General features: G+C 33.1%; 1 protein-coding gene across 1 annotated transcript in view; it reads right to left on the bottom strand.

The window, feature by feature from the left end:
* LOC146998575 (uncharacterized) overlaps window positions 1–22270 on the bottom strand; it is a 46204-nt gene extending 23934 nt beyond the window's left edge. Inside the window, exons 1-2 of the mRNA XM_085810222.1 lie at window positions 21935–22270; window positions 19140–19734 (exon numbers count right to left, since the gene is read on the bottom strand). Of these exons, the coding sequence (XP_085666348.1) occupies window positions 19140–19734; window positions 21935–21963 (624 nt within the window). The 5' untranslated portion in view covers window positions 21964–22270. The remainder of the gene's footprint in view (window positions 1–19139; window positions 19735–21934) is intronic.
* Window positions 22271–23566: the final 1296 nt, after the last annotated feature.

Here is a 23566-nt window from a genome sequence, read left to right as displayed (position 1 = left end):
CAGGAACAGATTCTTAGCCTTAGCAGACGGTGCTTGGAAATAACGGTAACTCTTTTGCCCACACAAAGTTTCTTAATTTCTTCCTTCTTCTTCAGAATAGTGTAGATCGTCGATGTCGAAAGTACTGCCATAAGTCTTTACCAATTCCATCACTCTTACACCACGCCTATCTATGATTTCTTTCTTAATTTCAACGGCCATGGCTTCCTTCGTTTTCTTTGCAGCCCAATCTGAAGCAGCAATCTTCTTGAGAGGCATCATTAAATAATTATTTTCACGTTAAATGTAAAAAAACCATTCACAAGCGCCTAAACACGTAGATCAAAGAACACTGAATGATCTGACGAGGGTATTCCCTGAGTCGAGCCGGATCGGGAAATGTACCATGCATGCCAACAGCGTTGCTGGTTACTTGAGTCAATGCTCGTAGTTATTCGCTCATACTTTCCTCGTATCTCGAATTTCTAGTATATAGAGGTATTCGTATCTCGAGTTTCCATTGTACTTTATTTCTACTAAAGACCATTTACATATTTCAGATCGTATTTAAAGAATTGAAACTTGCGACTGATACATTAAATATCAGTAAAATCAAATATATAAAGTAATTTTTTCTGTGTATTGTATAATTTAAATGTGATTTATATGTGTTGATTTTAAAGGTTTGGAAACATATTTCAGTATTTGTTATATCATTTTCACCCAGTGTATTCTTCATTAGAGTATCTCCCTCCCCTCTTCAGTTATTTCAATTATTTGTATCTGACATTTCTTTTTAGTGTTTTATGAATTCATTAACTTCATATGTTTGCCTAAGTACTCACTCCCACATATCCCCGCTTCCCTTTACTGTTCAATACTTACTATAATAAGAACTGTCATAGGCCCTGAAGATGCTGCTTGAAATTTTAACAAATGCATCGAAATCCTGAAATCAAAAAAGGCAAATAGAAACGTGGTACCAAAGCACATATTTGACCCTCTCTTTCAGTACCTCAACAAATTAAAAGAATGTGCACTAATGAACAGAAGGTAACCTCATCATTCTCAGAAATCCCAGACCCCAGTCCCTAATTACAGCTGAAAAGTCAGCATGCTTGCAATGCTATGTAACACAACTAGATGTACGACAGCCAGAAGCAGAACGCACGATCCCATCTTTAAACTCTCTTACACAAAGCCGCAAAGCAAGCTTTGCTGAGCTGGCATACCAGCGCAGCCACTCCCACAAAACAGAATCTCAAAGACATCCAGTTTGAACGACAAGAATCCTCCAAAAATGCTAATATTCCCAAAAGATGACAAAACAGCTGAAATAACAGAGACCCTGAGTAGACTAATCCCACTGCAGAACCTTAAAGTAAAAAATCAAGCGAATAACAAAAATAAAAATAGTTAGATAGCGGTAATAAGCGAATCGAAAGAAGACATCGAACGCATATCCAGTGCCCTTAACAATAATGAAACTACAAAAGACATCACTATAACCAAAATTCCCAAAGGCGCACCACCAAAATAATTATTAACCCAATCGCAGATTCCTTTTTCTCGGAAGAGGTATAAAAATTGCTTGCCTTTCATCTCAACAGGAGCGAGGAAGACCTGCATCCAGTACTCAAGCTGAAAGACTGAAGATAGGGATGTATTTGTTGGGATTTAGAGTGTTTCTTACCAACATTCAGAACTGCAATGCAAGCCAAACATTACAGCAGGCTTGCAATCTATATATATCAAAGAGTATCTAGGTATTAAACGCTTTTTTAATTGCCAAGAATTCGGCCACTCTATAGAACAGTGTAAATTTAGTAATTACTGCTCACATTTTGGACACAAACATCGCTCAGCGTCATATACGAAAGAGATAACAAGAGGTATCAATTGTACAATAAGCAATAAAATAAACAGAACACATTTCGACAACAACCATCCTGCTTATTTCCCTAAATGCCACGTTTATCAATATTCAATATCCAAATTAAGAAATAGGACAAAATATGATGAAAGTGAGTAGAAAATAACAACTGAACGTCAATACCAAAAATAAAGAGCTAAGCAACATTAGCATTATCCAGATAAGCCTGAAAAGGGCCAAATCTGCAACGACAATCCTCACCCAATTTGTTTCCGAAAATAACATAGACTTAGTCCTTATGTAAAAACCTTATTGCATAGGGTGCCCTATTATGTTTGCCGAACAACTGGAATATCTTTTAATTTGCTACAAAAGAGACTATCTTTCAAAGCAGCCATAGCCTGTACACTCAGCCAATTCCTCTTAAACTCCAGCAAAGACAACAGTCTCAATCTCAGTCTTAACCAGCAACAGCAATTTATTATCACGTCTTTCTACTCATCACACAAAGTAAAAATAAACAATCATTTAAATCTTCTAGAGCAATTCATTAACAAATTCAAGAAATCCATCCATATAATAGGAGACGATTTTAATTCACACAGCACGAAATGGGGATAATCTAAGAATGATTCACGAGGGAACCTATTAGTGGATTGGATCGCTGCAATGAATCTAGTTCTTCATAACAATGCATTGGTCTCTACAACCTTAGAGACAGTTTCAGGCAAAGGATGGACCTATCTTACACTTTCTTCATACCATCTCTCTAATAGCATCAACAACTAGGAAGTGCGTCATGAGACAACGGTCTCGGATCACAAAATAATATCCTTTACAATAGAACAACAAAACATTTACTATATTAAAATGAAAAGATACAGAATTTCTAAAATCACAAGCCAAACGTTTCTGAGAAAAATTGGACCCCATACACCAAAAAAATCACCGAAGCTAGCATAGGAATAGGAGTCAACGTAGTAGCCGGCCTGTTAACTGCTACAATAAAAGAATGCTGTGATAATTCCTTCAGAACTAAAGAAGAAAGATCCAAGAGCGAAGTGTTAAATGGTGGACCTCAGAACTTAAGCAAAACAAAAATGAAAGAATGAAAAGTGCAAGAAAAGTGCTCCAAAGAAAAATAAAAAGTGCACAAACATTGGAAGGAAAAACAACAGCGTACCTCAAATTCGCTAAATTCACTAAAAGGCGAGCTATAAGAAACTAATAATGGAAAGTAAAATGAATTGCTGGCGAAAAATCTGTACTCAAAATAGTGATCCGCACGATACCATTCACAAAATTTGCGCCAAGAAAATGCTCAAACTGTTTCAAATAAAACTTCCTCACCCATCAATCCAAAACTTCCCCAATAATGAGGACGCAACAGTTTAAATACTCAGTGACATACTAGATGCAGTACTTTTAAAAGATAACTCAGAAGAGGATACGCCAGAACAAAAGAAAATAAAGAATGGTACCAGCCTTCCAAACACGAAAAACGACCCGCTATACACAGAAAAGGAGATGAATTCCGTTATAAACTACCAAAAAGGAAAGCGGCAGGACCCGATGGCTTACGTAACATAGTGCATCAGCTTGTAAACAAAAAAATGTCCCTGCATAATAAAGGGCCTATTTAACAAGAGCCTACAATTAAGAGTTTTTCCAGACGTCCTTTAAAAAGATCCTGAAAGTACAGAGGCGTACCGTCCTATAAATTTCCTTCCAGCACTGGAAAAGATTTTTGAAAGGCCATAGATGGAAGATTAAGGCACCATATCCATAAAAGCAAGAGCAATAACAACAATTAGTACGGCTTGTCGCCAAACAGATTTACAATACAAGCTGTAGATGAGACAATAGAGGAAATCCAGAAAACAAAGCCGATAACTTACATTCTTCGATTCTTTGCCTCGACTTAAGGACAGCATTTAACCACTTCACCGGCGAGCAAAACTTCTATATTTTGTACCATTTTTCTCTTCCAAAGGTAAACATTTTGTGTCTGAAATTTAGCTCAGTTAACGAGAGAAATATTTCCTTCCCCCTTCCACTACCTGTGAGGTCTATTGAGAAATTCTATTGAAATGAACCTGAACCCCGTACTTGTCACACTCAAGGACGTCAGTGACAACCCCATAAAGGCGACCATCGAACACACTGGTACTTCGTAGAGGAGATATTATCAGCTTTGACAACACTACCATTTAAGACCAAGCTATGTCGTCCCTGGAAATCTGTTTTTATAATTATTTTAAATATAGGAATAATTTTAAAGTGTAATATATCATACATCATTTTATAAATAATAAAACTGTATTCGTACGAAATATTCCTAAATTAAAAATCTTACATAAAAATAAATAAAATATCTTAATATCTTATATAATATATATATATATATATAAATATAAATATATATATATATATATATATATATATATGTGTGTGTGTGTGTGTGTGTGTATTCGGGGTAATGATGTGATGATAAAACGTGTTAAAAACTCGCATCCGTCTCATCTAATGCTATGCATTTTAGGACTTTACTAATTTCGATTTGCATCTGATAATTAGTAAGAAGAGTAAAATCGATTGAAAGTTATTCAAATGCAAATGCCATTTTTGATTGTGAAATAAAAGCTTTGTTAATTAAAGCAAAAATCAGTATATTTGCTTATTTGAAATAGCTATAAATAATGTTTTACTACTATTTTTCTTAATGCTCTGTAATAAAACACGCTCGAATTACTTCTCATATATTTTCCTACATTTAATTATTAGCCCAAAAGCGCTATTAATCTCATATCGGGATTTTTCGTCCTGTCACTTTAAATGTCTGAATCATTTTTAAATTGTTCCCACCAAGTATGTTATCGCCTTGCATTATTTTTAAAGAAATTAAATAATGAAGAATCTGCATGTATTGTGAAAAAAATATGGTAGATACAACCGTCAAATTTTGAATAATGTAATTTTCATGCGAACATGTGCACCTGAAAGCACAAATTTTAATTTCGAATTTGTTTTATTATTTTTTCATATTTTGTAATACTTTAATTAATTATTAGTTAACAGTCTCAAAGATTGGAAAGCGAGCAGTGGCAACACTATTCCAAATAAAACATTTTTTATCTCCGACTCGCGAGACTGTTGCCATTCGGAAAAAAATAAGATATTTCTCTTTCATTATCAAATATTTTGTCATTTTGCTGCTGAATAGAATTTTATGTAGCGAAAGTTTATATTTAATAAATAAAATTCACATACGAAAACTTAGTAATAAAAAGAAACAAAAAAGAAAAGTTCTCTAAGCCATCTTATTAAGAAAACTGAGGATTGGTATTATGAAATGAGAAAAGACTGAATAAAATAGAAAAATATATTGCAGCATTTAAAACTGCATCGGGAATTCAAAAAATAGGCTGCTTTTAAAAAAGTTGTGATTTTGCTGTTGAACTGTATGCGCGATGAAAGCGATACTTAATATTAAAGCTAAGAATACAAATAAAAATGGGTTAGCAGGAATGAGTGCAATAGAGACTAAGGACTCAGTGAGAGTGTTAAGATACGCTATCAAATCCGTTAGTTGACCGTTAAAATCTTAAAACTTTCAGATTTTTTTTTTTAGCCCAAAAGGACTATTAGTCTCAGTTTTACCATCGCCATTGAAAATTTGCGTTGTGTCATTTTTCTGTCTGTATCATTTTTCAAATTGTTGCCACAAAATATGCTATCTCCCTGCATTATATTTAAAGAAATTAAATAATGAAAAATCTGCATAGATTGTGAAAAAACGATGCTACACAGAGCTATGAAATTTTGAATAAAGTAATCCTTCACGCGAACATGTGCACCCGAAAGCACGAATTTTGAATTTCGAATTTGTTTTTTTATTTTATTATTATCTTTTTTCATATTTCGTAAAACTCTAATTCATTTCCGACTAGCAAACTCAACGATTTGAAAACAGTTGCAACACAATTCGAAAAAATTATTTAAAAAAATTTAACATATAAAATTTAGTAATAAAAGAAAAAAATATCTTACTAAGAAAGCCATCTTACTAAGAAAACTAAATATTAATGTTATGAAATAAAGAAAGACTGAATACAGTAGAAAAATATATGGCAAAAGTTAACACTGCATCGGGAATTCTAATGAAAATAAGAAATGAAAATAAAAAATGAAAAATGAAAATGAAAAATGAAAAATAAAAAATTTGAAAATAAAAAAAAATTGCCCTTTTGGGCGATCATTAAAATCTGAATTTTTCAGATTTTATTTATTTTTTTTTTTTGTGTGTGTGTCTATTTATTTTTCTTTATGTGCGTATGTGGGGGGGGGGGAACTTCGGTAGCTTAGATGTTTAAAATTCGTATTTAAAATTGCAATTATTTAACTTACAGTTTTTTAGCTTATTGTAATTTTTCTACAGCAAAGAATGTTTTAATTATGTATAGTGCCTGTGTCAAAGAGTAAGAAGATAGTAAATTTTCAGTTGTTCTTGTAACAGATGCCTGGAGAAATGACAATGCTTTGAATAATGGACTGAAAATTCAATGTTATTCATAATAAAATTAAGCAGTAAATTTTTGATAATTTTTTTTTTAACTTTCTTGTACGAAATATTGCAATCGTGAAAAATTTCAGGTATCATATTTGAACTGAAACATGCATTTTAAACATTCCCGAATGCATTTAGACGACTTTTTTTTTTTTTTTTTTTTTTTTTTTTTCGTGACATCTGTACATGCTGGCAAAGTAAAGGGCACTTTTTTCCAAAACGGATTATAAAATGGATTTAGAAAGGATCAAAAGGAATTTTTTTTTATTATTATGGATACAAGACGTAATCATTTTAGTTCCCTCCCTACAAGTTTTCCAACTATTTTTTTTTTTTTTTTTTTTTTCTGAAATAATAACCAAAGAAGAATAAATTAAGATTTATTCTTTCCAAAAATAAGTTAAACTATTGACTAAAAAATGAAAACATCTCGTTTATTTTTGTGAGCCCACCAGCAACTGAGCGGTAAACTCGCTGAAAACTGGTAGTTTGGTCTGGGGTTCGAATCCCTGCGGAGAGGCTGGCTGCATGGGCGCTTTCGTTGTTTTCCGATTTGTAACATGTATACGAGCCAGTTTTCCTTAAAAAGGCCTCTACGAAGGCATCCCTCCTCTTATGCAGATAGCCCTCGAATGCTTTGCCGTATACATCTAAACTAAACCGAAATACTTTGGGGAATGAACAAAAAGAAGAATAAAAAAAACTGATGTGAAACACCACAAGACGACTTATTTACATCATACATATTTTTTCTGCGTTTCATTTAAACTTATTTTCTCGAATTATTCTAATTAACCGATCCCTAATGCAAGTTGAAAATGAGACGAAAAATAGCACTGAATATCCCGGGAAATTTTTGTCGTGCAGATGTCAAGCTTCTTGTAACTTTTTTTTTTTTTTTTTTTCATAACGAGTACAGAACTAGCCTAAATAGGCATGGGAACCTGAAGAACACATTGAAAGATAGATTTCAATATTTATCCAAATAATTTTTTTTTCTTTTAATTTGACATTGTCAAAACATGCATATTTTCATCATTTATAATACTTTCATAATTGGATATACATGACTACCACCAAAGATTGAGAAAATAAAATAAAAGCCGTGTAAAAACATTTAAGCTGGTAAGGGGCAGTATATATATATATATATATATATATATATATATATATATTTGGTACTGCCGATTGCAATAAAAAAGAGAAGTGCACAACTAGATGTTATAGCTGCCCAACATACAAAATTTCATTGTTATAGGACTAATCGTTTTGGAGTTATGCGAGATACATACATACGTATGTACGTACCATACAGATGTCAGGAAAAAAAAATCTATTTTGAATCTATTTTACTGTTTAACTACCCATTTAAGAAAAAATGACTTCTTTATTCTGTCCGTACGCACAGTTGGAAAAGGATTGTGAAAATGGATTTGGGAACGGGCAAAATGGATATTTCCGATGAAATATGAACCCCAAAAATTTTCGCGCTTATAAACTTCCTTTACTTCTCACAGTAATAAAATAAAATAAAAGCGAATACAATCACTTCAACTAAAAAACAGCTATATAACATGAAAAAGTGGTACGTTTTCAAAGTGAATTCATTTCTCTACATTCAAAAAGTTAAAAAAAAATTCTTCAAGGAATCAAAATTAAAACAGAAAATATTTTATTTATACTAAGTTAAAAAAAGGCCACGTTCGGATTTGAAAGGATAGCATTTAAAACCTTCAGACTTGTTTGTCAGTTAATGGGAAGGTGTGTGAATTGTTGTGCATCTCTCGAAATCTGTGTTAAGGGGGATTATTCCCTCGGAAAAAGCGATCCCCCGTCGTTTGTTTTTCAGGTACAATCTGTGGAGTGAGTCTGGTCAATTAAGCCATCAATCACTTCTTTTCCTTTTCGACTGGTACTGAGGGGTAGGAAAAATAAGAAGCGTCGAATCTCTCTCAGGGGTCACGGTTCATGCCAAATTTAACCTCGACGATAGTCTGCCGTCGCTGACGGTTAAATAAACATTTCAAACTGACGATACTCTATCAGGGCAAACGGTGAAGTAGTTAACTTGTAAGGCACCATATCCAGAATTATATTAATTTTATTAACAGTTAAATTTTGAATTAAATTTCTTTCCTGTGAAATTCTTAATTTCAACTTACTACTTCCGGCCAGAACGTAGTTTTGGAATTACGTCTGAATGCAACATAATGAGGAGGAGCGGTATTTAAACCGCAAAGTTCTTCGGTCTTAACGATAGAGTTATCAGGTATTCTGTCTGCACGCGTCCGCCTTTTTAAGCTACTCGTAAGCTATTATTACGCTCGGCCATACTTAGGCCCTTGATAACTTCGCCGTCAATTCGCGTTAAAGGGCCAACTCGGTTAGAATCTTGATAGCTTCGGCTATATCTTTTTAGTTTAGATTAGTTTTAGTTTAGTACTTCTTAGCTTCTTAAGCTCAAGTCCAAGTGTCGAACCAAGAACCTTGGAGTGTACAATAAAAGTCCAAGAACTTTTATTGTACACTCCAAGACGGAATTTTGTTATTTGTTTGTTAATCTGAATAATAAAAGGTTATTTACACTTTCATCTTGTTGTTTCTTGTCACACGATGTCAAGCGATTATTCGTTTATCAGTTCTTAAGATTATTCATGTTCAACAGCAACTTCGCCTTTACAAAGTGGAGAACTCTACAAACGACTTCTGGCGGCTTGCAGTCAAACAGGCACTCAGAAATATCGAATGCCCCCAAAATATCTACAGTATCCTTGAAGATTTCTTCAGTAATATGAAAAACATAATCCAACATAATAATAGATTAGTAAAAAGGCACAACAACACAGCTGCCCACAAGGATCATGCCTAAGTGCTGATCTTTGGAATTTAGTATTTAACAAGATCACATCCATGAATGGCCCTACCATACCAAAGCCACTGTGTTTGCATGACGTGGCGTTTGTCATCAACGGAAGAACAAGGGAAATTATGATAAAAAATGTCAATGAAAGCCTCGACGTCTTCAACAAACTTTGCCAGAAGCAAAAACTTTCACTTTCGACAGAAAAATCTCACGCAATAGTCTTCAGTAAATCAGGACAATCTATTACAAAAACTAAAAAATTCACCATCAGTGGAGAAAGGGTCAAAGTAGTCAAACAGATACAATTTCTTGGAATCATTATCGACCACAAATTAAATTGTGTATCTCATTTACAACATATTCAAGACAAAACCGCAACTATTGCCAAAAACTTCAAAAGAATGCATGGGTTCAACTGGACGTTGAGCCCGCATTTGAATAAAATTATATTCAATACAGTAATTAAAAGAATTGTTCTTTACGGTTACGCAAATTGGACTTTCCCTCTAAATAAAAAGAAAATAAAAAATTTTCAGGCAATTCAAAGAACATTTCTACTTACGATTTTCAAGGAGCTATAGAACAACTTTCAATGTAGCCCTGCGCTTACAAAAATTTTCTCACCTTTTCCATACAGCGGAAAAAACTGCAACCACAGATAGAGTTGTCCAACTAAAGAGAAAGATTCCACAATAGAAGACATCTAATTCGATGCCAAGAACTATTAGCAACTAAAACACGCTTACAAAATTCATTCCGCTATAGAGCCAAATATTCGTCTTAGATTCATCCACAACAACACCGAAGAAATATTCAGTACGGAAATATTTACAGATGGCTCTAAAAATGAAGAAGGTGTTGTATGTGCCATAATAATACATCAAATGCACCAACAGCCAATAAATATCAAATATAATCTAAATGACAATAACGCAGTTTTTCAAGCAGAAGGCACTGGCCATCCAAAACCCTATAGCATCAGTAATAACTTGCCTAAAGTGAAAATCAAAACAGATTCCTTATCAAGCATACATGCAATAACAAACAAGGCTCACAAATCATCCGCTATCAGACAATTAATTAACTCAAGAAACACCAAAGCAAAAATTATTATTGAATGGCTTAAAGCACATGCAGAGACCTTAGGGAATGAGGAAGCCGACAAATATGCTAAAGAAGCAGAAAGCAATCAAAACTCTATTCAAACTAAATTCGAAATTAAAAAGTCATTAAATGAGATAATGATTAAAAGATGGGAACACTGGTGGCAAAACACACAACAAGGCAGAAGAGCCTCTAGATTTATACCAAGCATCAAAGAAAAGAACAATAGCATTAACCTTTATAAAAATTGATATAATACTAGACATGCTCCCTACTCCATATATTTCTATGAAAGAAACATTTCTGAAAGTGATACATGTGTATGTGAATATAGGGGTGATCCAGAGCACTACATTTTTTATCGTCCCATAACAGAGGAACTACATCTTACAAAACCAACACAGAACTTGGATCCGTTTTTAAGATGTGAAACAGCAAATAAGCACCTTCGAATAAAAATACAAAAAATAATCTAGTTCTTAGCAGACAAAAAAAAAAAAAAAAAAAAAAAAAAAAAAAAAGTTATGTGCCCCCATGTAACACAATCCTTCTCAGTTTCTCTTAAAACTAGTTATACTATAATTAGCGTAAAGTACGATAGCGCAAATAGTCCACAGGACATTGTATGTAATAATTAAGTACTTGTCCAATCATCAAATAAAATTAAAATTTAAATTAATGTAACTGTACTACAGCATGTATATTCATAACAGTGATGTGTTAAATATAATTAATATGGTATAACTTTTATAATATGGAAATTTGCGAACTATGTGATTGCAATAAAAGGAATGCAAATACGAATTCTATGTAATAATATGCAATATGTAAAAGGAATTCCTTACAAGAAATGTAAGCTGACTGAAAGAACTGTATAATTTTAATTCACAAAATACTGAATCAAACAAACATGTGAAAATTATCGTAATCCATATGATTTAACAATATGCAACAAATTTGTAACTGCCACGTAAAATCAGTTGTATCGCCAGAAGTAATATTCATGTACCACCATGCATATTGTAACTTTCCGTAGATATAAACGTACAAACGATGCACTCGGGACATGCGGACGTGCCCCTAATGCACTGCTGGCAGTGGTAGGGCCCGCGGTGTAGCGTGAAGCGGGCATCTTCTGTTCCAAGCTAGGGTATTCGGGAAAGTTAGTAGGCAGGGACAAAACTTGGATCATTTGTTGGCAAATATCAGGTGTCCCCCCTACTTGTAGCAATATCTATCAATGGTATCTCGTTCTCTTTACCGAAGAGAGTCTTCTCAATCTGACAAACAGCTTCCATAATGCTATATCAAGTTTTTCGATCTTTTGTGCTAAGGTGTTTTACTTCCAGATGTCTGAGAAAGCCTCAGCTGCTGAAAAGTTTGTTACCTTTTGAAAGGGATCAAGTTCTTGGTATTGTAGAAAGAAAATTTTTCTGAATTCTTTGATAGTTGGTTCTTTAACGAAGTCATAAAGAACCCGCGAGGATTTATTTAATTTACTAAACAGTTATTTTATCCTGAAACAATCTTTCCTATCGCTCTTGCTTTCAACTCACACTTTCTTGCCAGAATGTAAATAATCTAGCGCGCGTGTATTCAAATGAGGTAGAAAGAAGTTAGTATTTAACGTAATGTTTTGGAAGGTGAAATCCAAGCGTGCTCTGCCTGTCTTCAGGCAGACCAGTTGCTATCTTGCTTTCTCTAGCGATTTCATTTCTATGGAGTTGAGCGCTAGCGATTCTCTAACGGTTAGATTTCTGTGGAGTCTTTCCATTAGGCTTCTTTACGCCGAATTTCGAGTCAGAGCCAGCGCGAGAGATAATTAACCTGTGAAGCCGTTGGATTAAACTCAACTTTCAGTTAATTTTAAGTTATTCATTAACTTTGTGAGTTAAGCCGAAAGTGCTGGCTTTTGTAAGCACGAGTTGGTGCCATATGTAAATATTATCTGAATTAATAAAGTGTTCTTTGCCCTCTTTTCGCGACTTTGTGCTGCCTTAAGACTTAGGGATAATTATTTAAACAGCCTTATGACCTCGAGCTCAGTTTATGATAGCAAAACATACGAGACGTTATAACTAAAATATACGAAATATGAAATAAATGTAAAGTTTCTTCTTCACGAATAATAAAATTTAATTTCAAACAGAAAATAGAAATATAAGAAGGTTCAAAATATCAAATTTGAAATACTACAAGGAAATAAGCAATACGTTTTTAACAAAAAACCCAAATTCTGAATTTTGTAAAAATTAATCGGAGAGATAAAAGACGTCATTTGATCCAAAGGGTAATTCATACAATCAATTAATTGAATTAGCTTAGAATCGCATTAAGCTTCAGTTCTGAATTTCGACTATTAGGCATTTAATATCATTAAAAATCTTCGAAATCAATCAAAATTCATTCCACATAACTTGAAAACATCCACTGTGGTTTTAGTAAAAATGCAACATCGACAAACCTACTTTATTTAAAATGCGACTAACAGTCTCAAAAGTTTCGTACAGTGAACATGTTATTAAAACGCCTTTGCTAAATGCTGTGTTAACTCAAATCAATCAATACATTTTAAAATTACATTCACTGTATTCTTATTTGCATACAAAACTCAAGTAATTCTCAGCGCTGCTAATGAATATCTAGTTCCACATCTAAAGTGTAATTAAAGAAACGGAAAGTATTCTCATTAGATGAACATCAGTGTCAAAGATGCATACAAAAGGATCTTCAAAGACTTCTGAAACAGAACTTATCACAATCGAAATGAAACATTAAGAGGTTCAATTTATCAGTATCTCGTAAATGATCTACATGTCCGCAACTGCGTTTTCTTCGGCAGCAGGGAACTGAAAGAAAGCATGTTTTGTCTTCGGATATTAACGTAGGTTGTTTAATTGACTAAATGTGATTAATTTCAACTCGAGTTAGGAAGTAGTATTTGATTAATAGAAGAAAATAAATTAAAATCTGGAAGGTTTCATTTAATCGATATTTCATTTAGTAAGATTACATGCAACACTACACAGAGTGAAATAAATGAAGAAAGGCTAAATAATTTATTACCTGAAGCTGTGCTTTCAGGGGAGTTTAATAACCTAATAATTTAAAATTACGATATGCTTTGATATTCTGTTAAGAACATCTTCATTTTCATCATCATTTTTTATGCTTTTAATAGAAAAAGTTAACTCTGAAAGAGATACGTGTTGGGTTCATGCAACTACCCGATTTCTTTTAAAGTGCAGGATAATAATACTTTTCATTAAGATAAACATTTTGTATTTCATTCACATTATTTTATCTGTAAAATGTCTCTTAAATGCTATTCATAAAATGTGTGAACTGGTAAACTGATATATTAAAATTCAAAATTTCATTAAGAATGAATTTTACATTCATATTTATCTTAAATTTGAGTTTCATAAATAACCCACAATATATGCATATATGTAAGATATAACAAAATATGATGGCTGCTCTATGAAATAATTGGTGACCTTAAAATGAACGATTCTACATTTTACGCTCTTCCCTAAGTTCATGTGTTCTCACAAATTCGAAATCTTTTTATGTTACGTAACACTTAATGCATATATATCTTGTTCAATCAAAATAATTGCAAACCAAAACATTTTTAACTTGAACTGGAACCTTTGGCACCCTCCCTTCTTCTTTTGAATTGCGATGTCAACTTTCCATTGCGATATATGTGACTATATATTGTGATATATATGTGCGCTATATGTGACAACATTACGATATATGTGAATAATGAGTTGTGTAGAAAAATTCGGGATTTTACAAATTAAATAATTTCTGTATTCTCCTGAATTAATTAGATATTAAGTTTAATTTTTTTTCTCTAGAAAGAAGCATTTATTCGTATATTTTTATTATAAGGAGATTAATTTTTCTTTTATTTTCGCTTAATTCTTAATAATATTGGGATACAGTTTGTGAATTGGGATGCAGTTTTTGGGATACAGTGCCTCAAGGAAAATTTATGTAAAATTTTCTAATATAAAGTGAAAGGGAAAAATTTAGAGAACTGTAATGGATTAATTGTGAAATGTTAGTTTTATTTAATGATTTAATGTATAGAAACAGGGCCGCCTGATATTCGTTTCTTTTGCGCCATTTCGTTTTCTTTTTCCTGTACTCAGGGAATGTTCCACAGGATTCTAGAAGCTAGGTAAGTTCTTTGCTGCCCCGACCCGTGCACTAAGCACACTACGGGTCTACTGCCCCTTTGGGCACTTCGTGGAGGTTCAACCTCCACTATTACCCTTCCAGGGGAGCAGCGCACCACCTGGATAAGACACTAGACAGCACTGCCCGTCAGTTGCTGCTGTCAGTAGCATGAGAGAGCCCGTTGCAGTGGGCCGTTACCCAACAAACCGGGTGAACAAGTCACCGGCTACGGCTCCCCACCGCTCAGAATATACCAGACCCCGAGGCCGGCCAATAAGTTGTACAGTTGCGCGCCTCCAACCTGCACGCAACAAGTGATGACTGCTGAAACTGGATATAAGACAGAGTCTTGAGAAGGATTTAAGTCCCTTTTTATTCAACTTTAGAAATTACAAATGCGTCCTCTTGACGCTCACAAACTACTCCGACCCGGCGGTAAAATAAAAATAAGAACCTGAAAAGAAATAATAACAAGAGACTAACTACGAGGCTCTCTAAACGTAACTAACCCCACCGCGTTTTACAATACCGCTGATAATTCAGCAAACTCTGAATACCACGTTGAAAGATTAACAATTTGGCCGAGGCAAGCACACAGGCCGAAACGCGTGGTTCTTCAATTTCTGACTAACTACCTCCGCGCTCGTGAAGTAAGAAAGCACACTTCGAACTCGTTTCCTTTCTATTTAACTCAGAATACTTCCGCTGATAATTTGAATCCTTGCGCGTTCTACTAAAATTTACATACGCTGGCATTGGCAGTTCCAGGGGAAAGTAAGGCTTGACAGGAAAGATAGTTTAAACTTAAAATAAATGTTAGTTAAAATAAATATAAACCCTACATTTGCCGCTGCCAGAATTTGGAAAACTTGGAAGCAGGTCCTACAAACGACCTGTTGCAAAGTTTCTACAATTCTGAAATAACTTTTAAGAGCCTCGTTTACATAAAAAAAAATCTTATGTCACAAAAGGTATACTAAATTTCTGTAAATACTTATTTAAATCTCTCTTCTTACAGGAACGTTTCCTGGACTTCAGCAATCAATCTTGTTCTTTTCCTTCCAGCATCTGGAAGGAATAAGTATCAGTATCTTTCTAAATACATTATAATTTACACTTTCTTGACACTGAATACATTTTTGTTTTTAAACGATTTATTTTCCTTAGTTACTGCTTACTTCACATTCGTTCAAGTATTCAAACATTAATTTAACTTTACCCTTGCTCTCCACCCTGACCATGATTTGTTAGAATTCAACGACCAAATAGACACACCTTACTCGACATTCTACAACTCGATGAGCTACTTTAACATTCTTAAAATTCAAGTGTAGGTGGAGAACCCTACAAAACACATTCATTCTAACTCCCCCTCATTCATCTTTAGACATGCAGGCTTTCGCTCTAAAGCATGATTTTAGCTACAGTTTAATACTTAATTTTAAATTCATTGCTTTTGAGCATTTACTTTTACCATCTAAAATTTTATGCTTCTAGACTAAATTCTACTTTTACATAACTTTCAAGTATTTACGTACATTTACAAAATTCTAATACATGTGATTTTTTACAATTTACCATAAAATGAATAAGAGAAAAATAAATTTTTACTTTACTCATTCTTCGCCAAGCTGGCAGCACTGAAACTAAAGTTTTTTATTAATACAAGAATACGAAGTTATTTTTATCTTCGGCCAAATTTTGGCTTTACCATAACAGAATTAGTCTTTCGACCAACAGAAACTGCTTGTTCTTAGATTTTGTACTTAAAGAAAATAATACTTTTGCCTTAGCTAAATAAAGTAAAACAAAACTAAGTCTCAACCGAGATACATTGACTTTTCTTCAAAACATAGAATTTCGTATTTACGCATAACATTTCGGAACAAAAGAAAAAATTTTATAGAAGATGTTAACTTATCTTTGAGTTTTCGATGATTGGAACTCCGTCATTCTTTTAGGCAGAACTGTTCCCACGTTATATGTTTCATGGACCAATCTTTTCCTCACTGACCTCAGAGTGTCGTCCACATTAGTTTTTCTTTTGCGTCCTCTGCATGCTGGCCTCTTGGCGTAGTAGTCGTCGGGTTGCTGTCTTTTTCGTTTTTTCCCTGCACGGCTGGTCTTGGCGTCCTCCGGTCTGGAGTCATTCTTGAATTTCTTCTGTTGTTGCTGGTCTTTTTGTTCCTCCTGCTGTCTTTTTATTTTCCGGAACGGCGGCCTTGTTTGCACCTGACTCTCTGGCCCTGGGAGCGTTCTCCTTGATGTATAATTTCTACTGCGATACGTTGTAGGTGGTGTTTTCCTCTTTACCAAGGTTTCTTTACGCGGTGGCTTTGCATTCTTGTTTTTCTTAAATGCTAGAGTCTGAAAGTTTTCGTTTTTTCTTTTCGGTACCGTCGCCTGGGTTGTAGAAGGGCTAGGTCTCTCTTCAGTTCTCTGCTTCTTGGGTGGTGGAACGGGTGACGTTATTTCGGGACCTTCTACTTCTTTTACGCTTGAGTCCTGCAAGAAACTTTTAAGGATTTCAAAATCATTTTGATTATAGTATATTTTCACCTGGTCGGGACTTGCTCAGCAGATTTCCTCTCTCTCGTACTTAAGGTACAATACGACTCCTTTGATTTCCTGAATTACATAGGGGACTTCAAATTTTGGAGCTAACTTTGCAGTAAAATTGTCTGGGGCACTTGATAAAGAAAATTTCCGCTTCAATACTTTATCCCCAACTTTAAAATCTGCTTCCCGGCGTTTTCTATCATAATACACTTTTTTCTTATTTCTTAATAACTTTTGTCAACTTAATAATTTTTGTCAATAACTTTTTGCACATCTTTCTGTTTAAATTTTTGCTCTCTTTGTTGCACAAAGAATAATTTATCTAAAGGCGTAATTATCTTTCGGCCTAAAAATAATTCTGCTGGGGTTTTTCCCGTAGCATCGTGATTTGCCGTTCTTAAAGCATAAGCTAATTCATTTATGTAGCCATCCTAGCGCTTGTGATGTGTGCTCACGTAACTGCGAATTATTTTTACTATATTTTTATTCACTCTTTCTGCTATGTTTGCCCGTGGTCTATACGGAACCATTTTGATATGGCGTATGACAAGTCCATTGCATATGTTTTCAAATATTTGACTAATGAATTGTTTTCCGTTATCGCTAATGACTTTTATCGGGGCACCGTATTTTAAAATGTATCTGTGTAAGAATGCATCTGCGACTGTTTTGGCTGACGCGCGTTTAAGCAGTACCTCCTATAAACGAAGCCACGGCACGCCGCACACTACGTCACTAAAGTCGTCCTTATATACAGAAAGCATGGTTGCCACATGAAACCACTTATCGCTGTTATTCGTTTAAGAGGAGAGAAAATGAAAAGTAGTTTTTATTTCCTTGCATAAGGCTTACTATATCGTTTGGTTTATATATATATATATATGTGTGTGTGCAAATATATATATTCCGATTTGATTTCATCGACTGCATTTTCTAATTTCAAATACCTAACCTTACTTTCCTTATATATTTTTACGCTTAAAATAATAACAGTATAGTAAAGAAATTAATTCAACATACTTCAGATTAGTAGTAATAAATATATATTGAATATCTGGCTGATGCTGGTTTGCTTTCTGAAGAATATATATTTTATTAAATATTTTCTTCCTTAACAAAGAGGATAATGCATAATTAAGCAAGTTTACAGTTGATTAACACTAAAAATCCTTAAATTAATTTTAATCAATTTTTAACGGCATTTTCTGTTTCTCGTAAATACAAATTTACACATAATTGTTTAGTCATTTTCCGCTTTTTTTTCACTTCAGTGTGGGACTGAATTTCTTAACAGATGAGAAACCTGGAGAATGATTTGAAAAATACTATTTTTTAGCATCTATCAATATTTATTCATTGGTAGTGTTAAAATACGGTAGCAAAACATTTCATATATTTAGGCATTTTAAATTAGATCATTATTTGAGAATACATAACTGCATCTTCCCCAATAATAAAAAGAAGAAAAATTGTAAAAATTCAACAAACTTGACACTTGCTAGGAATTCAAAATTCTTATGTTTCATTCTTATTGTTTCTTATTCTTATTTGTAACATCCCTTTTGTCTAATTATGTGCATATAATTTTTTTTGTAACTTGTAAATTTTTGTTCCTGAAAGCATTTCATTGTAACTTATTTGAGAATTTTTTAGCAAATGATAAATATGAAGTTTATATATGTACTTACTGGAATTTTTATCAGGGTAATCAGTAGGAACTTTTAAAACATCTAAATAGATCAAATGTTCTCAATTCTTAGCATTGAAAGAATAACAAGTTTTATGTATTTTCCTATTAGAAATGAAAATAAATATAGCCTGATTGTTAAGATGTAAAGTAAGATTTAAAATTTTCAAAATAATTCAGATTTTTATTAAAGGAAAGCAACACAATTAGGATGCAAAACCTATAAAAAGGATTTTATTTATTTCATTTATTTATTTATTTCATTGTTTTTATGTGGAATTTTCTCTTTTAAAATTGTCATTAATTCATTTACAATTGGTAAATAATTTTGAGTACTGTCTTCAGATGAATCATTTGAGGCAAATAGGTCTAATTTCTCTAAAATACTTAAAAGATCTTTAAGGTTGTTAATTTTTGATGGGATTACATATTGCTTCAGTGATTTAATAGGTATATTTCTAATTGCTACAGATATATTCAAATTACAATCAATAAATAATGATTTTAGAATTCTTGGATGATTGTCATTAGAAATATTAAGAATCATAGTATTTATAGGCCTGTGTATAACTATCCAGTTATCTGGTAAATTCACAGTATTAAAACAAATTTTTAGTTCATCTAAATTATAAAACATTTGTTTTCGTTCATACTCTTCCTTTTCAGCTAAGCTACAGGCTAAGGCTTTTTCGAGTGCATCTTGTTCTCTTTTGAGTCTTTTATGCTCTGGTGATTCCCTTGATGAAACACTGGAACTAAGATGACTCGGACCATCAGGAAACAGACTTGGAATTGCACCATTCTTTAAACGAGGATATGACAATGGTATAATGATCTTCTTTCCAGTTTTCTCATCAAAGAATTCAGTTTGCCTCAGAACATCCTCTTGCTTGAAGAAGTTCACACACCTTTTAATATGAAAAAGAACAAATAAATAAACATGCATCAAAAGCTTAACAATTATAAAATCGTAAGCATTCGCCATCCTTTAAATACATGCACAGTCTAATAAGGGTTTTATTGTATTTTTATTTAATCATGACAAAGCACTCAAGAGCTATCGGCTTAAGGGAAGGGTTACCGTTGTGGAAAACGTTCATCATTTAATTTCTTTAAAAATAATACAGGGCGATAATGTTTGGATGGTAACAATTTGAAGAGATATAGCCATTTAAAGTGCACAACGCAAAAAAAGTGATGCAGTCATTTAGAGTGAATAATGCAAAATCTTAAAACAAAACTATTAACTCTTTTGGGCTAAAAAGAGCCATGGATGCTGTCATAAAGTTTTGAAAAGTGCAAATAATTAGCACATGTTTGTTGTCATATGTCAAATGCATATAACATAAGTAATATTTAATTGATACATCCTCAGGTAACATACAATTGCTCATGTATATATAATTGCTACATCCTAAATATTTCTTTCTTCAGTTATTTGAAAACAACACTTGGTTATGGAATTACATTCAAAATGGTGATAATACAGTTATAAAAAGAATAAGATTAACCATCAGTTGATGGTTAAGAATAAGATTAACCACATTCATTCGTACCATTCAAATATAAAGTTACTGGCTCTTTTTCTAAACATTTTTACAAATGATATATGACTAAATATAATGATAAATGATTTTTACATATGATATTTCACAACCAGAAGTACAAATTTACTTGTGTGCCTATGAATGTTTATATTTAAGAGCATAAAACATCATTAGTCATTAAAAAAATTCATTTTTCTTGAATTATTGAAAACATGTATAAGTGCTAAAATATGATACACAAAGAAAAAAACAAGAATTTGTATATTTAACAGTTTATTTGCAGTAATTAAATATTTTAGGCTATTCTTATGTAATTTTGGAGTGAAATATTCACATTCATCAATCGTGTTTGACATTATATTACTGTGGAAGGCTCACTAGATTGCTTATTTTCCATATAATTTTCTTAACTTTTTTCAAAAATTTTAAAAGTTATATAACTTATTAATACAATGAAACATTTTCATATTCCACTGCAACAAGTATAAATAAACAAAACCCCTTATATAAGTGTTTTTAGATAAGAAATTAATGTAAATTTCAAGCCCACAAGAACTTACTGCCAGTAGCAAGTGAACAACTGTAACAAGGTAGGTGTTATTGGCATAAGAAACTCGTACTTTTATAGATGTGTGTGTGCATGAAACAATTTAATAGGCTAATTAGGATTTATGCTAACATGTAGTGAAAACTAGTAAGCTTACAATCTTAGGCAATATTATTTGAACAAGACAGTTTAATTTAAACACCTTGTAACTTATTCCAGAAATTAAAATAATTACTGTCAAAACTAGTCCATTTATACGATTGTTTTCTTTTACATATATTTCATAATTTTTTTAAGGATTTTAGAATTAATAAAGTTTAGAACATTGCATAATTAGCATTAATTTCCTGTTCACATGAGTTACGAGCAAAATGCATTCTCAAATGCTCCTAGCATATAATAAAGGGGCATTGCATACATTCAGTTTTAAAAAGAAAAAAAATAAAAATAAAATAGGTGGAACGAGACTTATCTAAATCAAACGAAATAGTATACCCAAACAGGTAAATACTTATATCTAAAACAACTTTAAATTAACGGCTTTAAAATTACGACTTGAAGCATTTTATATTTATCTACTTAAAGTTATAATATGAACTTTATAAGGTTGGTGGATTTTCTATTGACTAGTTATTGAGAAAAGGGTCCGTTTTATAATCACTTTAAAATTCAGTATAAGCTCTGTATAACATAAATTCCTGAAAGATTAATCAATCCCAAATCAATGTGCGTGTTATAAAGATCCCGACGCCGAAAATATAAATTACTGAAAGAATTCATTAATAATACTCATTCATAATGGGATAAGAGAAATTTCTGCCTAGTAAATAAATATGCTTGTATAGAAAGTAATTAAAACTTCGTTTTATTTTCTATGGTTGAATGCAATGGGACTTTAGTAAATTATTTCCCTTGCATTGAGAATTTTTTGTTTTCGCATTTTCAAGTCATGTTTCTTTCAATGACATTAATCTTTCAGGAATTTTCTAATTTAAAAATGAAATGCATGCTTACCTTTGAATGTTTCGTAGGCTTGAATCCATCTTTTCGTTTGCAGTTCCAAATCCATTGTTTTCTCAGTTGTTCTTCCGTAGGAAAACTAAATACAGCCACCTTCGGGCCATTCTTATAATTTCCTTTGCATGTTGCAACACAGCATTTATGTGGCATAATAAAAAATAAATAAAGTAATTTAAATGAAAAATGTTCTATTAGAGCACACTACACTTTCAAACAACAGTCAGTTCACTACGCTACGACACCGAAGTATATTCTTTCATTCTTTGCCGCGAGGAAGATGGTAGGAATGACGACTTAGATGACGTCAGACCGTTCAAGCAACCCTAGAGGCTTGGCTTCGTTTATAGGAGGTACTGGTTTAAGTGGAACAATTTCTGTCCATTTTAAAAAATGATCTACTATTACTAAAAGAAAACGATTTTTATTTAACTCGCTCTGGGGGCAGGGACCAAGAAGATCTATGCCTAAAATTTCATTCGGAAATGTAGCGCGAATGCTATTTAAGTACCCGGCCGAGCTGTAATTAATATCATTTTTTAACTGACATTGATTGCAGGACCTGACATACGCAGGTAATATTTTGTATAATTGCGGGAAATATACCGCCTCGCGTACCCTTTTTAAAGTCTTTCTGACCCCTAAATGACCCGCTGTTTTCGCGTCGTGTAATTCTTTCAAAATGCTTAATCGAAGCGAGGCTGGGATGACTGGTTTGTACTCAATATTTTCGTTTGTTGTTTTCGTATAAAATAATAAATTATCTATTATTTCATAGTTTTCTGCTCTATTTCTTATCGCATCGATATCTGTGTGCTCAAAGCTTTCGGGGTCTTTCAAATATGCATAGATATTTCCAAATTCAGGATCAGCTTTCAGTTCAGTGATAATCGTATCTCTAGAATCTAAAATTTTTGAAGTCAACACAGCGCATTTAAGTTCATTTCCTTCATCGTCCAGTTTTATACGAGAAAGTGCGTCAGCTACATTGTTTTCCTTACCCGGTTTATATTTTATTGTTAGATTATATTCTTGGAGTTTTAAAGCCCATCTTATTAACCTGGGCATTAGGGTTTTCCCCGAGTAAAGTCTACCAACAGCCGCATGATCCGAAGAGACTGTTACTGGCGCTTTGCCGAAATAAACTCGAAATTTGTGTACAGCCATTAATACGTCTAATGTTTCTATCTCTGTAGCTGTATAATTCCTTTGTGTGTGATTCAACGTTTTACTAAAAAATGCCAAAAGATGGCTATTTTGCATAAGAACCGCACCCACCGCATAGTCCGACGCATCTGCTGCAATTTCCAGGTTTTCGTCTCTCTCCGGGAATTTCAAAACAGGGGCATTGATGAACGCTTCTTTTAATCTTTCAAATGCGGTATTTGCTTCCGCTGTCCACGTAAATTTACTTTTCTTTCTTTTAATTACTAACAGTGGTTCAACAATATTAGCGAAATCTTTTATGAATGACCGATAGTAAGAACATAACCCAAGGAAAGAAGAAAGTTCCTTGGCGGTGTTGGGCGGTGGGAAATTCTTGATTGCTTTTATTTTTGAATCTTGCGTTTCTATACCCTTTTGCGAAATTTTATAACCCAGGTATTTAAGTTCTTTAGTTGCGAACTT

The sequence above is a fragment of the Stegodyphus dumicola genome, chromosome 2, assembly GCF_044657685.1.
Source record: "Stegodyphus dumicola isolate Sdum_Otavi_A_Nest chromosome 2, ASM4465768v1".
In the NCBI taxonomy this organism is placed as follows: domain Eukaryota; kingdom Metazoa; phylum Arthropoda; class Arachnida; order Araneae; family Eresidae; genus Stegodyphus; species Stegodyphus dumicola.
This window is presented reverse-complemented; position numbering and strand designations above follow the sequence as displayed.